This window comes from Zonotrichia leucophrys, chromosome 17 (genome assembly GCF_028769735.1).
Source record: "Zonotrichia leucophrys gambelii isolate GWCS_2022_RI chromosome 17, RI_Zleu_2.0, whole genome shotgun sequence".
In the NCBI taxonomy this organism is placed as follows: Eukaryota; Metazoa; Chordata; class Aves; order Passeriformes; family Passerellidae; genus Zonotrichia; species Zonotrichia leucophrys.
Window position 1 is genome coordinate 1,695,241 of NC_088186.1, and position 14,475 is coordinate 1,709,715.

Sequence of the window (14,475 nt, forward strand, 5' to 3'; positions counted from 1 at the left end):
TCATATCTGATCACAGCCTTCAGGGCTGAAAATGGTCCCTAAGATTAATTTATAACATCAAATATGCAGAAGAGCTACATGCTTTGGGGAAGAAGGCTTGGAGCTGGGGCTGAGGAGATCTGGATTCAGTGACTTGGTGGAAAGGACAGTGGGGCAAAGAGCCAAGGGGTGCTCAGACCAGGAAAAAGCCTTCTGGTATTAGCAAGAGAAAGAAAAAATGTATCCCATGGGAGATACATTTTTTGGATAGAAAAAAAATCCTCTTCCCCAGGGAATTTCTATTCTCTTTCCAGCAAGGTGTTGTTATTAGTAGGATGGAAACTGGAGTGTTTTCTTGTGCAAAGCCTGGGTGTTTTTTGGGAGAAGGCCAGTTCTGGTGAGCAGTGTGGGTGCCCTGGGCTGGAGCAGGGTGAGATGTGTGGGTGCCCTGGGCTGTTGTTATTAGTAGGATGGAAACTGGAGTGTTTTCTTGTGCAGATCCTGGGTGGTTTTTAGGGGAAGGCCAGTTCTGGTGAGCAGTGTGAGTACCCTGGGCTGGAGCAGCCTCACCTTCTGCTTCTTGCGCAGGATCACCTTCACCCCGTCCACGGACACGATGATGCTCACCTTCTTCTTCTTAATGTTCTTGGCTTTGAATTCGTACTGGGGGAACAGAAACCCGAGTTTGAGAGAGTCCTGGGGGTACCTGGGACAGTGTGTGGTGGTCAGTGTGTGACAGGAAAATGTCAGGTGTTGGTTTCATCCCCGCTGCTGAGGGAGGTGGGAATTTGTTTTATTCTGCTGAGAAAAAACATTTTGGGAAGGACTTGGTGCAGTGGCTGGGATGCCAGGCAGGATCCTGGCTCTGTCAGGAGCATCCCCTGGGAGAGGACAAGTGGAGTTCAATCCTCTGGACACACCCAGGCTGTTAATTTGGATCTGGGAAGAGTTTCCCAACGCATTGGCCATGCCTGGTCCAGCAGGACTCTGCTCCAGAGGGGTGATGGGGACAAAGCCCAAGCAGTGACATCTCCGGTGCCCTTGTGTGTCAGCCCTGCGCTGCACGGGGAATACAGAATCACTCAGGAGCTGCAGGGAGGGCCAGATGGGCGGCAGTAACGCAATTATACCTCAGTCATTTGCATAATCACATTAACCTCTGTGGGATCAGGATCTCTGGAGAAAAACCCTGCAGGTGTCTGCAGCCTGAGCTCACCTCCATTTGTGTTAAAAATTAAACACTGACTTTTAAATGCTGCTTTAGCTGACAGTTAGAAGTATGGCAGAGCCCTTACTCTGGAGACCTTTGTTTACAGCACTCATCCTTCCTGCCCCCATTTTAAGCACCATTTTTAGCTTCCAAACACAGCATTTTGATACTCCATATTTCTTGCAGTCCCTGTTTGAAATCCACCACTTTGTCACGTTGCTTTGGCAAATCAATGCAGATTCTGATTCGTGGATGTGGAGGAAAAGGCAATGCCAAGCAGCCTGAAATCTACCTAGGCCTTGTAATTAGACATTTAATTAGAACTCTGATTTCTTTACACAGCTGGGGACATGCAGGGAGCAAGTGAGATGTTAATGGAGCCCAGGCACCTCTTTTGGGATGCTGGAGCTGGAGGAGTGTGTGTGGCTCTGTCACCCAAGCTCTGCAGAGAAGATAAACATCTCCCCCACTCCTCAGCACCCATTGTGAGCCACGCCAGCCTTACAGACAGAAAATTGGGTGGCTTTCATGTTGATCAGGCTTTTGATGCTGCTCATTGAATTCTTAGCACTCTGCAAGGTTTATGGTATCAGACAGACCCCGGATTAAACCACAGCCTTTTGATCTCCCCATGAATTATTACTTTCAGACAAGCTCTTTAAAAATCTATCTCTGGCGCTCTTGCGTGTGAAGCTGGAACTAAATTAGCTGTACCCGTTTTTTATTTATGGGGAGGAGTGAGAGGAAGGGTGAGGTGCTGAGAGCATCCTGCAGGCTGCTGGGGCCCAGGGGATGCAGCAGGGTCTGGGGTCAGGCAGATGGACCCGCCAGGCTCAGCACCTGAGAGGGCTCCCCACCCTCTGCCCCTCTGCCCAGGCCCCAGCCCAGCTGCTGCCCCTCCCCTGTGCTCACCAAACTGTTTGTCCTTGTCTGCTCCATGAATGTCAATAAACCCGGGATAGACTGTTCTGCCCGCTAAAGAGCTGTTTATCTTTCTTTATACACAAATGGCTGGGAAAATACTAGCTGTGCTTTCCAAGAAAGAGCAATACAGTGTATTTTCCCATTGTAGCAACAGGGGTGCAATTACATTCAAACAAGGCTCTTTACTCAAAGGCTTTAAGCAAAGTCCAAGCCTGGATTTTGCAGAGATGCTTTTTCTTTCTCTCTTGGACAGAAAGGAACAATCGGGAGCAGCAGCAGTGAATCTGTGGGTGCTGCCAGGAGTGATGGCAAGGCTCTGAACCCAGGGAACTCCAGCCAGCTCCCGCCCCAGCCTGGCTCTGTGCAGGGCTCCAGCCCCAGGCAGAGCTGGGCAGCACCACAGGCTGGATGTGGCCTCAGTGAGGAAGGAGTTTGTTATCCCTTCTCTTCTCTCCATGGAGCCCATGGCCACTGCTGCAGCCCTGCTGGAGCTCACAGCCATGGCCGGACCCAGCTTGGCCTGAAAACAGTTACAGCTCATTGGGGCCTCACATCTTATCTAAAGGGTGAAAGCCCTCGAGCAGCACAAGCTGCAGGATGTCCCATGTCCCAGCAGAGGAGGCAGGAGCACAGCTGGGTGAGAGCCCCCAGAGGAGGGCACAGCCCCACGCTCACATTGCACCAGCTCACCTTGGGCTCTCTGCATCTCCCCACAGAAGACGCAGGTGGAACACAGCTTCAGTCATTTAATTGCTTCCTATCAAGCAGGAATCAGTATTTTAATGAACTGATTTATGTAAGGGCAGGAAAGCACATGGGAAAAGGCACTCTGAGGCAGCTGACTTTCTCCTGTAGAATGTTCAGGCATAACCCACCCTTTATCCTGGCACAAGGCTCCAGGCTGACCTGTCACTGCTGTCACAGCACAGACCAGTCACTGATTTTCTTCTTACTATTGAATTGATGGGATTTTCCCCCCAGATTCATCAAGGTTACTGACAAATCCAAACCCACACAGCAACATTTCTCTCTGCTGCCTTCCACAATTCAATCTTTACTCTCCTGTTGTTTGTGCTGTCCTCTGGGGAAAGGCTTTCTGGATGCTAAAGGATCTGGAGTTGCCCCTACAAGTGGCAATACAGCAGCCTGGCAGCTTTCTTAACTATGGAGACCAGATGGGGCATTTTATAAAAAAATGCAGGTCAAACTAGGGTAATTAATTTCAATTATTTTAGCAGCGTCATTAATTCTATATCTGCTGTGTTTGACCTGGAAAACTTTCCACTTCTGCTCTTAAATCCCTGTGTTCAAGACTTTGCCTTTCCTACGGTCCCACACACTGCTGGCATGAAATATTAACTTACCCATGAGCTAAAGACTGTATGACTAGAAATGTTAATGGTGCCGTGTGATGCATATTTCATTGGATAATTCCACCCAAGCAGATATAAATTACACATGCAGTTACCAGCTTCCATCTGCTGATGAAACCTGGGCTAATGCACATTGGAAATCATGTGCAGTTTCCAGCACTAGGAACAACCTGCATGAATACAGTTATTCAAGGAAGCAATTCTTAATGTGATTAATTACTGAAGGTATCAGGGCCTTCATTATGCAAATGAAAACTGTCATAAAATAGAGAGTTTGCAGGTCTTGGAGGCAGTCTTTGCTTCCAAAAAATGCATCTTCTTCATTAAGGAGCAGCAAGGCCAGAACATGCTCCTGGCCATGGTTCAAATGGCGTTTTAAGCTGTATTAAGGGAAATCAAAGCAGAGGCTCTGCAGGTTTTTGAAGCTGGAGAATGTCAATGCCCCCAGTCACAGCTGGGTATGGCCTTATTTGCATGCCCATAGGAAGATGCCACAGGCTTGGAAACCAGTGACTTCTCCCTGTGGCTGTAAATTCCCCAGCCAGCCCTCAGGCTGCTGTCCTGCCCTGGCCTCCCTGGGCCCACCCCGGCCTGGCAGCTGCAGGATCGATGTGTCCATAAACAACCCCAACAATGGCCTGTCCCAGCCCCTTCCCCAGGCTTCCCTTCCCGAGGACACAGGGAGCATGGCAATGAGGAGAGGGAATGAGCTCAGCTCTGCCCCCCGACTGACCGGCTCCAGGCAGGGACCCCAGCCCTGCTCCCTTCCCTTCCCTTCCCTTCCCTTCCCTTCCCTTCCCTTTCCTTCCTTCCTCCTTCCCTTCCCTTCCCTTCCCTTCCCTTCCTCCTTCCCTCTTCTTCCTTCCTTCCCTTCCCTTCCCTTCCCTTCCCTTCCCTTCCCTTCCCTTCCCTTCCCTTCCCCTGGTTCTATACGAGTCCCATTTCAGGATTTGAAGCCATGATGAATCCAAGTATTTCCAGCTGAGGAATGTAATTAATTTCAGACCAGCTGACCCAAACGGGGTGAGGACAGGCTGTTATCTGGGCTGCTGCTTGAACTACCCATGCTTGGAGAGCTGCCCTTGGAGAGCTCCGGATCTCTCCGAGCCATCGGGGCTGCCCTGGGGCTGCCAGACCAGCAGCGTCCGTCCCCTCGGAGCACAGGCTGCTGTCTGTCCGTGCTGATCCCACCCTCCCGAGGTCCCTGCCGGCCCCGGCTGCGCTGCCCTCCCTGGGCTCTGTCTGGGAGCCTTTCCCCGTGTGTCCCTCGGCAATCAGGGCCGGGGAGCGCTGAGCCCCCGTGGCCGGGGCTGCGCTGAATGGGCCGGGCATTGCCCGGGCTGTGCTGCAGTAGCTCGGCAACACGGACACAAAAGCCACGCAGGAAGCAGCGGGGACCAGGAGTGCACCTCCTGCCCAGTGGAAAAATGAGAATTTATGATCCTTGGAAACATAAAACTGCTCACTGGAAAGCAGAAACCGAACAGGGAGTACAATAGGCAAGGAGAATGCTGGCAATGGACTCCAAGTCTTTTTTTCTCATTTAAATGAGCTCCTTCCACCCTCCAGCAAGCTCTCAGTAGATGCTGCAGACTGCTCCCCAAGCTATGATGGGCTGCTGGGTTTCTGGGAGTCCCTGGAAGGGCAGCAAGGAAATGTGGCCCCAGTCCATCCCAAAGGGTCCCTGGCTGACCTGGGGCAGGGGCAGTGAGGATGCTGCTCTGCTGCAGCAGTGCAGGCTGATCACGTCAGGGGCAGAAGGAGAAGAGCTGCATTTTGTCCAGGTCTCCTCTGACACCTGAGGAATCCAGAGCATTCTGATGGACACGGCAATACAGACCTTCCTCTTCATCCCCCTTCTCCTCATTTCCAACAGATCTCATCCTTGGGAGGCCCCAGACTGCTGAAATCTCAGCCAGCCCTTCAGGATAACTCAATCTCTCCACCCCAAGGTGACATGGCAGAGGACCTGGCTGGAGCTGTCTGTGCCAGTCAGAAGGATGTGGAGGAAAAAGCGGAGTTACACCCATGGGGTGAGTGGGGCTCCTGCAGGTGCTGGAGCTGGTGGGAGCCCAGGGCTAGCAGTGGCTCTTTAATTAGTCTGAAAAACCACAGACCGTCCTAGAACAAAGCTTCCTCGCCTGCTCTTAAGAAAGGGTGGGACAAAGGCAGCCCTTTCATGGCCTCTCCCTGTGGAAGAGATAGTGCAATACTGCTGAGCTCCATCCTGAGAGGCACAAGCAGCCTCACAGCCCAGCACAAGGTGACATCATCTGGCCTTTGGTGCCTCTCTGACAAAAGCCCCTTTGTGTGTCTGTCACTTCCAGGAGCTCCCTGCTGTCCCCAGGTTTAATAGGGAGCTTTCCCACACAGTTCTTGTCTTGCCAGGGCAGGCCAAGCCCAGCTCATGGGGAAGCTGGGTTTATTTTCCTCCCTACCTCTATTCACTTTGCAGGAGGAAACAAATTACCTTTTCCATCTGCAGTGCCTTGGATGATTAATTAGCAGCAGTAATGAAGCAGTGTCTTGGGACCCCACCCCAACAGGGGCATGAAAATGTCCCTACCTGAAAAAGCTGCTAGGTTACTGCAGATAAAAAGTGCTAATTTCATTAGAAGCAGGTCAGATTTACCTGAAATAACCCTGAGAAGTGAAACTGCAATTAAACACTGCAATATCTTCAAGTAATTCCATATTCCCCTACAAACATCTGTGTCACCCTGCAGAGAGGGGCCTGGTTTAGTGCACGTTTCATATCCTAGCTGCCCTCCAGTCTGGTATGTAGGACAGGAGGCAAGTTAGGAGATGGGATTGCTTTAAACCTTGTCCATCAAGGTTCACACAACAAAGCCCTGAAGAGCAGGAGCCAGGACTCTGCAGCAAGCTCAGAGCTCCATGAAAAAGCCCCCGACCCCCTGCATGGCTGTGGGAAGGTAACAGAGTATTTTCTCTGTCTGTTCCTCACTCACAAAGCAAGGATATTAATTTTCCACTCCATTCATTCAGTTGTTCTGGTTACAGCCAGCCCTGCCAAGTGACAGCCACCCAGCACCTCGCTGGCAGGGCCAGGCCAGCAGACACTGCTTGTGCAGACAGGAGCAACTGAGGATTTCTGCTGCCTGCTCCAGAATTCCTGCTGCACTTTCAGTCCCTGCCCAGCCCTCTCCATGGGCCTGCAGGCCACGGCAGGGGAGATGCTCCTGGCTCAATTCCTGCTGCTTTGGCTGGGCTGTGCAGAGAGGGAAAAGAGGAGCTGCTGGCCTCAGAGGCAGGAGATGGGGCAGGGGTGGTAGCAGGGCTGCTCTGCTCTGTCTCTGCAAGTTGGTGTTTATTGCTTGTTTGGAGAGAGAAAAAAAGGCCAATTTTGCTCATGTGTGGTTTTTCAGAGGTGTGTTTGTGATGCTGCTCTTCAGGAGAGCAGAGCATTGCTCAGAGCAGTTTGTGGCCAGGCAGGGCCTGCAGGGTGTGGGGCAGGGGCTTCATGAGGGTCCTGGCAGGGACTCACTGGACAGCACAGACATGGGGAGAAAACCTGATCCCACTGCCATGTACAGGCTCTGACTAAGGCAGATACTGGGATTTTGGGCCTCTAAATAATGCAAGACTTAGTGTTTATGTAAGGATGCTATTTTAGTGCAGGTAGTCCAAGGGAAGGGGGATGGCAATCCAGAGGGAAAGGCAGCCAGAGCAGGCTGGGATGAGGGCAGGGATGGGGAGGGAATGTCAGTGCTCCTGAGAGCTGGGGCAGGCAGGGGGGTTCAGAGGAAGAGGCAGAGAGTGCCCCCGTGTTCAGCCTGATAACCAAACCAAGGCAGCCCCAACAGGGCCAGCTGTGACCTGCTGGGGTCTGCATTTCCTGCTCTGCAGCCTCCTCCCAAAAGCCTTGGTGCCTTCAGGGAGCTCAGCATGTGCTCCCAGGGTGGGTACCTATCCAGAGGAGAAGGAGCAATCTGGTTTGCTGTTGAGAATCTGGAGGAGCCACATCTGCATGACCAACACCTGCTGTGTGTGACTGCTGCGGGGAGGGAACATCTCCTGCCTTCCACACTTGCTATCACACCCCATATGCATCCTGGGTGCTGTCCTCCAGCTCTGTGGCTTCCCACTTCTCCTAGGGAAATTAGCATTTCCTTTGCATACCCACAGCGGAGTCAGGAAGCTGGACTTGGCACCTTTATCTTTGAGCAAGCAGAATCCAAGCTAGAAGGAGGACTTGATCTCCATTTGCATTCAGAAGCAGCACTTGAAGACAAACTGGAGCAGAATGACAATGGGGGGATGCTGGGTGCAGACCAGGCCTCAGGGCTCCTCTGCTAGGTGCAATCCATCTTTGTTCTCCTAAGAGCTCTTTGGTAGCTCAAGCCCTGGGTGCAGCTGAACCTTTCTACCCCTCAGTGCCATGAACAGCCTTGCTATGTGCTGCTTTGAGAACCCAGGGACAGAAATAATCTGCTTTATTGCCAGGCAAGGAGACCTTTTCTCTGTAGCTGTTCATACTATCGATCTCCAGCAGTTCCACGTGAGCAAACATTTCTTACAGAAGCCCAGTGACTCAGAGCTGACCTCCAGGTGTGCACTAAAGGAGGAGCAGCACCCACATGTGCAGCCCTGAGCAGAGCCAGGCACAGCTCCCACACTGCTTCTCTCAAGTGGGCCTTGCTTAGAAATTACTGAGTGCTAATAAAACTGCAGCTCCTGAATTTAAGGGGAAGTCTCTGGGTTCTCCTCAAATTGTCCATGAAACTTCACTCCAATTTGGAAACAAGACTGCTACTGTAGAGAAAGAGAATTCAAGTCTAATTGTGTCATTTCCAAAACTCCAGAATATTAAGCAGTTCAAGGACTCTATTAGCCTCAGGGGAGCTACTGAGATTAGTGAATCATGATGAGGGAAAAGCCTGGGTTTAGATATGGAAATTATGGAAAAAGAGGGTTTTATGCTCTCAGTGTTTATTGTCACTGAAGTCTTGTCACCAAAGCTGTACCAGAACATCACAGGCTCCTTTCTCCCTGCAGTGCTGTTCCTGTGTCCCTGGGCTTGCAGTGGGGTCAGCAGGAGGTGTGGAGTGTGGACATCAAAGCATCCTGCCCTGCTCACACAGGTCAGTGATTAACCCAGACAGAGCCCACAGCTCCTGCCACCAGCTGGGATCCCAGGAACTGAGACAAGCAGGAGGCCAGCACTGCCCTGGGGGCAACAACATGAAAATGGGAAACGTGCCTGGGATGGAGGTTTGTGCCCTGAAATCATTAACAGAGCAGCACAGGCTGCAGCAGGACTGAGCAGGTCCATGGAGCTGGGGATCACTGACCCCTGAGTGCTCCGTGAGTGGCTCTGCAGCAGGGCAAGCACACTCAGCAGCAGGCAGGTGGCATTTGAGCCTGAAGGGTACCTGTGTGTGCCTTGCACCCTCCTGAGGCAGCTGTGACTGCCTCATCCTCACCACACTGCACCTGGCCTGGACATATCCCTCTGCTCTTCTTCATCTGACAAAAATCATCTGATTTGTAGGAGGAAAAGCCTGGAGCTCAGAGGGTTTGGTGGGACTCCAGGGAGTGCACTGGCCCTGGCTGTGCAGGAACAGGTGATGTGGGGCCCTGGCCTGGGATGCTCCTTCAGTGCCACATCCTGCCCTCCAGCACAGCCACCCAGGCAGGATCTCTGCAGCAGCAGGGACAGAAGGATGGAGGAAGTGGGAAGTGACTCAGGTGTCCTGAAAGCTGTCAGGCAGCTGCCAATTAGTTCAAATAACCCATCTGGTCCAGGGAAAAGACATTTAAATAATGCCTAATCACTGCTGCAGGAAAGAAAGAAAACCATTCCATAATGCCTTTAAAAAATCCCTGCTCCCTCATCAAAGCATCCTTCCTTCCAGGGAGCCATTCAAGACTTTTATGCTTTAGATTTATCACACTGTTATTTGGTCAAAACATGAAGTAGCTTGTCAAAGTACTGTGTAAAGTAGCACAGATTCTGTCTGTCCTCAGGCCTCATTCATACAGAGCACAAGCAGATTGAAGAAAGCAAGCATAGCACCAAGCCATTGTTAGCAAATGTTATTTTCCTGGGCTGGATTTGCCTTTGTGGTCCCAGTCCCTCGGGGTCCCTCTCCTCAGAGCACTGAGCAGGGGAGTACAAAGGGCCCTGCATGTGACAAAATCAAGGCAGCCCCCACAGGGGCACCACTGCTGTGCCCTGGCTGCCTCCTGTGACCAGCACAGGCTCCCCCTGAGAACAGAGGCTCAGCCAAAGCATCAGGATTACAGGATGACTTTTTTCAGATTTTTCTCTGCACAGAGAGAGACTCAAGGGACAGATTTACATGTTTGTATCTTCATGGGTTATTCTGTTCTGTTCCTGAAACACATCACCCTGCTCTGGTGGAAACCCAGCCCTGCACAGGGAGGGTCTGCTCAGCCCAGGGGCAGCCCCAGCTCTGTGCCCCTGCAGCTGCCACTCACTTTGAGGCAGCTCCTTGTTACCAAGCCAATCCAATGTGCTCTCTGCACTCTGGTTACCTTCTCAATTACATTTTTTTCAGGCACCAACAAAGAAGCAGCTTTGAGTTGTGGCTGAGTGTTCTTCACCAGAATGTAATTTGAAAGCCATTATATTTCATCTCTGTAATACTCTACAACCAGTAACATAATTGGTGAAAAAGTCTCTTTATTTCAAACTAGATAAAAGCTTTGCAGAGATCTCATACGGTGATATTTTAGCTAGGGAAATTAAATGCTTCAGTAATATAATGATAATACTGTTAAAGCCACTTTATTTTACAATTAAAAGGTACCTGCTTCATTGCCAAGATTCAGCATCAGACAAAAAGCTCTGTCTTGTTCTATTTAGCACTAACATTTTAATTTAGCTTTTATCCATTTAAATGCTGCTTTTATTAGCCTTCAACTAAACTCCAATCCACCATGACTCTTATGCAGAACAGAATTAATGTGCCTGACTGGTTCCACCCCCTCGCTGGAGAAGCCAGGGGGTTCTGAGGGCTCTGAGGAAGGCACAAAGGTCACTGTTGCCTGGAGATGACACAATTCACTGCTGATCCCTGCACCCATCTGTCATCAGCCCTGCACTCTGAACAGGGTGGGGGAACTGAAGCATCTCAGTCACCAGCCACTCCTCAAAACTGGGTCATGAAATGTGGCTACCAAAAATGCCCTCAGCTGCCTTCTGGCACAGTGGCCTGTGCTCACAGCTTGACCAGTCCCACTCGTTTCAGCTCACAGGTTAAGTGACAGAAGGTAACTAATTATTCTGTGGCAGGAAGTCCAGAGGTGGTTTAGGGTTGGAGATGGGCAGGGTGGAAATCTGCAGCAGTTTCTAAGTCAGTGGGGCAGCTCCATTGTATGGTGAGACCTCCAAGCAGTGAGCAGAAGGTTGTTGGACTCTTGTGTAATCTCAGAGGTGTTTTTTCCTCTCCTCCCACTCAAGACACACAGAGCATAGTCAGTTCTCCAGCACACCACACAATGCTGCCTAGAAACACTGTGCACCATGCCACTGCAGAAACAGCTCATTAAGAGCTTCTTCCCTTTTTTTTTAACATAATACAAACAGCAGAAAATGGGTAAAACAAGCTTGGGTTTGTCTGAGACAAGGCAGACTCAATTTTTCTAGAAAGCCAGCTTCATTTTAATTACTCTTTTGCGAGGCTAGGAAAGCATGGAGCACACCAGAGCCTGTCCAGGTGACCAGGGAACACCTGGAGAGAGCCCCAAGGAGCTGCACCTGCAGGGCCCACCCTGCCTGGGGCTCATGGCAAGGGAGCTCAGGGAGAGCTTGTCCAGCTGGTGTTGGGGCTACCTGGGGCTGCAGAACTCAGGGCAGGGTGGGAGCAGGGCCTGGGAGGCTGCAGCTCCTGCAGTCACACTGAAGCCACTTGTTTTGCCTGGAGAAATGGATTCCTGCCAGACACTCTGCCAGAGGGCTCAGCTCCTTCAGCCTCCTGTGCTGCATGCAGGTAAGACCCACAATGTGTCTGCCATCCCTCAGGGTAAGGTGGCATCCCTGTCATGCTTTATCTTCCTAAAGAGCAGGACACAGACTGGGAGCCAAACCCGGGGCCATTTGCAGTGTGGAGCAGCAGAATGCTCTGCAGCAGAGCTGTGCAGTGGCTGGGGTGGTTTCAGGGCTGCCTGCCCTGGGCAGGAGCAGGAGGAGCTTCCTGCAAAGGCTCAGGGAGCCTCAGAGCACATGGTGGGACTCCTGGCTCCTGGGAAGCCCAGCCTGATCCCATCCCTGTGCAGGAGACTCTGCTAGAGATGCAACAAACAGGAAAACAAACTAATGAGGCATTAGGGCTAAACTTAGCTGCAATTAACATTTAATTACTATCCTGAAAACACTTGCTGTATTTTGCCAGGGCCTGGAAAGGTAAACCCAATTAGCTTAATCTTGTGTGGTAGGAACCTTAAAGTGGTTGAGATGCTTGGTCTCGTGGATGGGACCCTGAGAGTAACTGGTGTTCCTGGGGCTGAGCAGCCCTGTGGGCTGATCATGTACTGCCTGTGGAAAGCTGCAGAGCCTTTCTCAGACCTCTGCTTTGGAGAGGAGTCAGAGCTGACACCAGACATGCTGCAGAAGGTGCCACAGCAAGTTTGTACATGCTTGTGTGTATTGGTTTGGCTGCCACAGCCCTCTCCTGGAGGCCATGGGCTGTGTCTAACACTCAGCAGGGTAAACAACACTTGCAGGGTTCTCCAGAGAGGCAAGGAAGGGATCCTGCTCCCTTGGAGCACTCTCTGGGGTGAATACAATGTCTTAGTGTGGGGGAGAAGGAGGAAGAGATGCCTGTGTTTCACACCCTAACCTTGTCAGAGCTGTCACTGTTTGTCCTCCTGTCAATGAAAGGGAGGTGCATGGTGTTCTGAGAACTAAAGAAAGGTCCACCCCAGCAGTCTGAGGCTGCTCAAGTATTTTAAGATACTAGGCTTGTGTCTGCCACAGCCCAGGGCTATCATTAGCTGAGCTCTGGATGCTCTTCCAAAGAGGCTGAAAGGGAAAACCCTCCAGGAACTGCAGCAGAACAAACTCCAAACTCCCATCCAAAAACAACAGCTCCTGGCGTGCAGCTACACAGCTCTGTACCCCGGGGCAAGTGCTCAGCAGTTTGCACTTCCATACTTGAGTCTGTGCCTCAGCTACAGCTGACCAAACACCTTCCTTACAGAGGGAGAGGCTGCAGAGACTCACCAAGAAACCCACTGGGAGTTCAGCTTCTCTCTTTTTATAGTTCTGATCACAACTCCAGCTCAGATTAACACGAAGCTGGAAGGAGAACAGCTCTGAGCACAATAACCCAGGAAGGGCTTACAGGCAGGATATGTCAGAGGAATCCATGCAGCAGGTTCTGGGTGAACTTCTGCCTGCCTGAGGGAGCTGTGCTCTAGAACAGTCTCATGGACAGGCCCATGAAACATCTCTATCTCTGAAACCTGTCACACAGTAATAAATTAAACTGAGAGGGCTGAAGGCAATCTTCCTGCCCTCTGCCATCTGTCCACCTGGTTCCCCTCCTTCTGTAGGAAGAGCAGATAAATCCCACCCATATTTGCTCCTGGACTGTTGGAATTTGCAGCCTGGCAGGGCTTTAAGTCAGAGGTGCTGTGTGAGCCAGCCCAGCTCTGGGGCTGGGGGCTCTGCAGTGCACAGGCAGGTTCCCTGCAGCTGTCACTGCTCCCCCTGCTTCACACTCTGTGCAGCAGGACTGTGACTTACTCATCTGATTTAAATTGCTGTCATGTCACACTTCAACACCACCAGTTGATGCCTGGCAGTCAGTCTGACTTAGTGTGGCTGGATTGCACCTCCTCACTCAAGTTCTGTGTGGAGAAACTGCAAAGAGCTGAGGCTCTGCTCAAAGATGGATGCAGCAAGAATGATCAGGATAAGAGGGAGGCTGAAGTGAGAACCCAGTTCTCATTCCAAGGAGAGCTCAGGCATTTCTCATGTATCCTGCACTGAGGTTTATAAATGCTTCTGTTTCTCTGGCACACTGGCCTCTGGGGAAAAAGGCTTCTCAATTAAATTAAGCCCCAGAAATGTGGAGGTAACAGAAGACACATTGCTCTGGATGCCTGCCCGTTTGCTCATCCTGGTGTTTGGATAGGCACAGCACCAGCTGGCTGTTCCCTTATGGAATGATTAAATAATCCAACATCTGGCTCCTTTCTCAGTGTCAATACCTGCACAGGTCCAAGCTAAACCTCCCAACAGAATGGAATTTGTAGGCTCCAGAGATCCTCAAGTGCAGATTCCAGGGAAACTGATTCTGTGCCTTGAAGGTGGACAAACAGAGTGTCTTGGGGAATTGCTGGCAGCAGGCTGGCAGTGGGGGTGACAGCTTTGTCACTCACTCCTGCTGTGTCCTGGTACAGCTCAGCACCCAAAATAGCAGCAGTAGGCCTGCTCAGCTGGCTGTGAAGTGCTGGACTGAAGGTAGAGGTGCTGTGGGAAGGGAAGAGAACAGCTGACCTTCACTTCTGCTCAGTGCTGGCTCTGGGGAATGCATGCAGGACGTGTGGTGATGTTAACCCTGCACCTGAAGCCATCCATTCCCTGGCTAAGATTCTCCAAGCAACCTCAGCAGCTTCAAGGAAGTGTTTTGTGTTTTACAAAACCCATCTTCACATTAGCTACCGCTTGAATTGTGAGGAGGAAAGATCTTGATTTGTACATGAACTCCCTGGAGTGCTGAGAAGGCTGCAATGCCTGCAGAGGAGGAATCCACTGCAGCAGAAGGCAGCTCCTCCAGCACGCTGACAGAGCACAGGAGCTGCCAGACACCCAGAGCGGGACGGCCTGGGGCAGCTGAGGCAGCAGGTGCTGCTCCCTGGGAGGTGGGGAACACCTGCCCGGGGTGTGGGAGCTCTGAGGGGAACGGGAGTCCTGTGCCTGTCAGGGTACAGTGCATTTATCCAAGCTGCAAACTCGTTTCATCACCTCCCCTGCCAGGGCAAGAGCTAGAGGGATTA

General features: G+C 51.4%; 2 protein-coding genes across 4 annotated transcripts in view; one reads left to right on the forward strand and one right to left on the reverse strand.

Moving 5' to 3' along the window:
• LOC135455066 (carboxyl-terminal PDZ ligand of neuronal nitric oxide synthase protein-like) overlaps positions 1 to 14,475 on the reverse strand; it is a 29,899-nt gene that overhangs the window by 8,738 nt on the left and 6,686 nt on the right. For all 3 annotated transcript variants that reach the window (XM_064727908.1, XM_064727909.1, XM_064727905.1), the window contains one exon: positions 550 to 642. In XM_064727908.1, the coding sequence (XP_064583978.1) occupies positions 550 to 642 (93 nt within the window). The remainder of the gene's footprint in view (positions 1 to 549; positions 643 to 14,475) is intronic.
• The window catches only part of TTLL11 (tubulin tyrosine ligase like 11), a 51,486-nt gene continuing 48,382 nt past the window's right edge, over positions 11,372 to 14,475 (forward strand). Inside the window, exon 1 of the mRNA XM_064727902.1 lies at positions 11,372 to 11,462. The gene's annotated coding sequence lies outside the window, so the exon portion shown is untranslated. The remainder of the gene's footprint in view (positions 11,463 to 14,475) is intronic.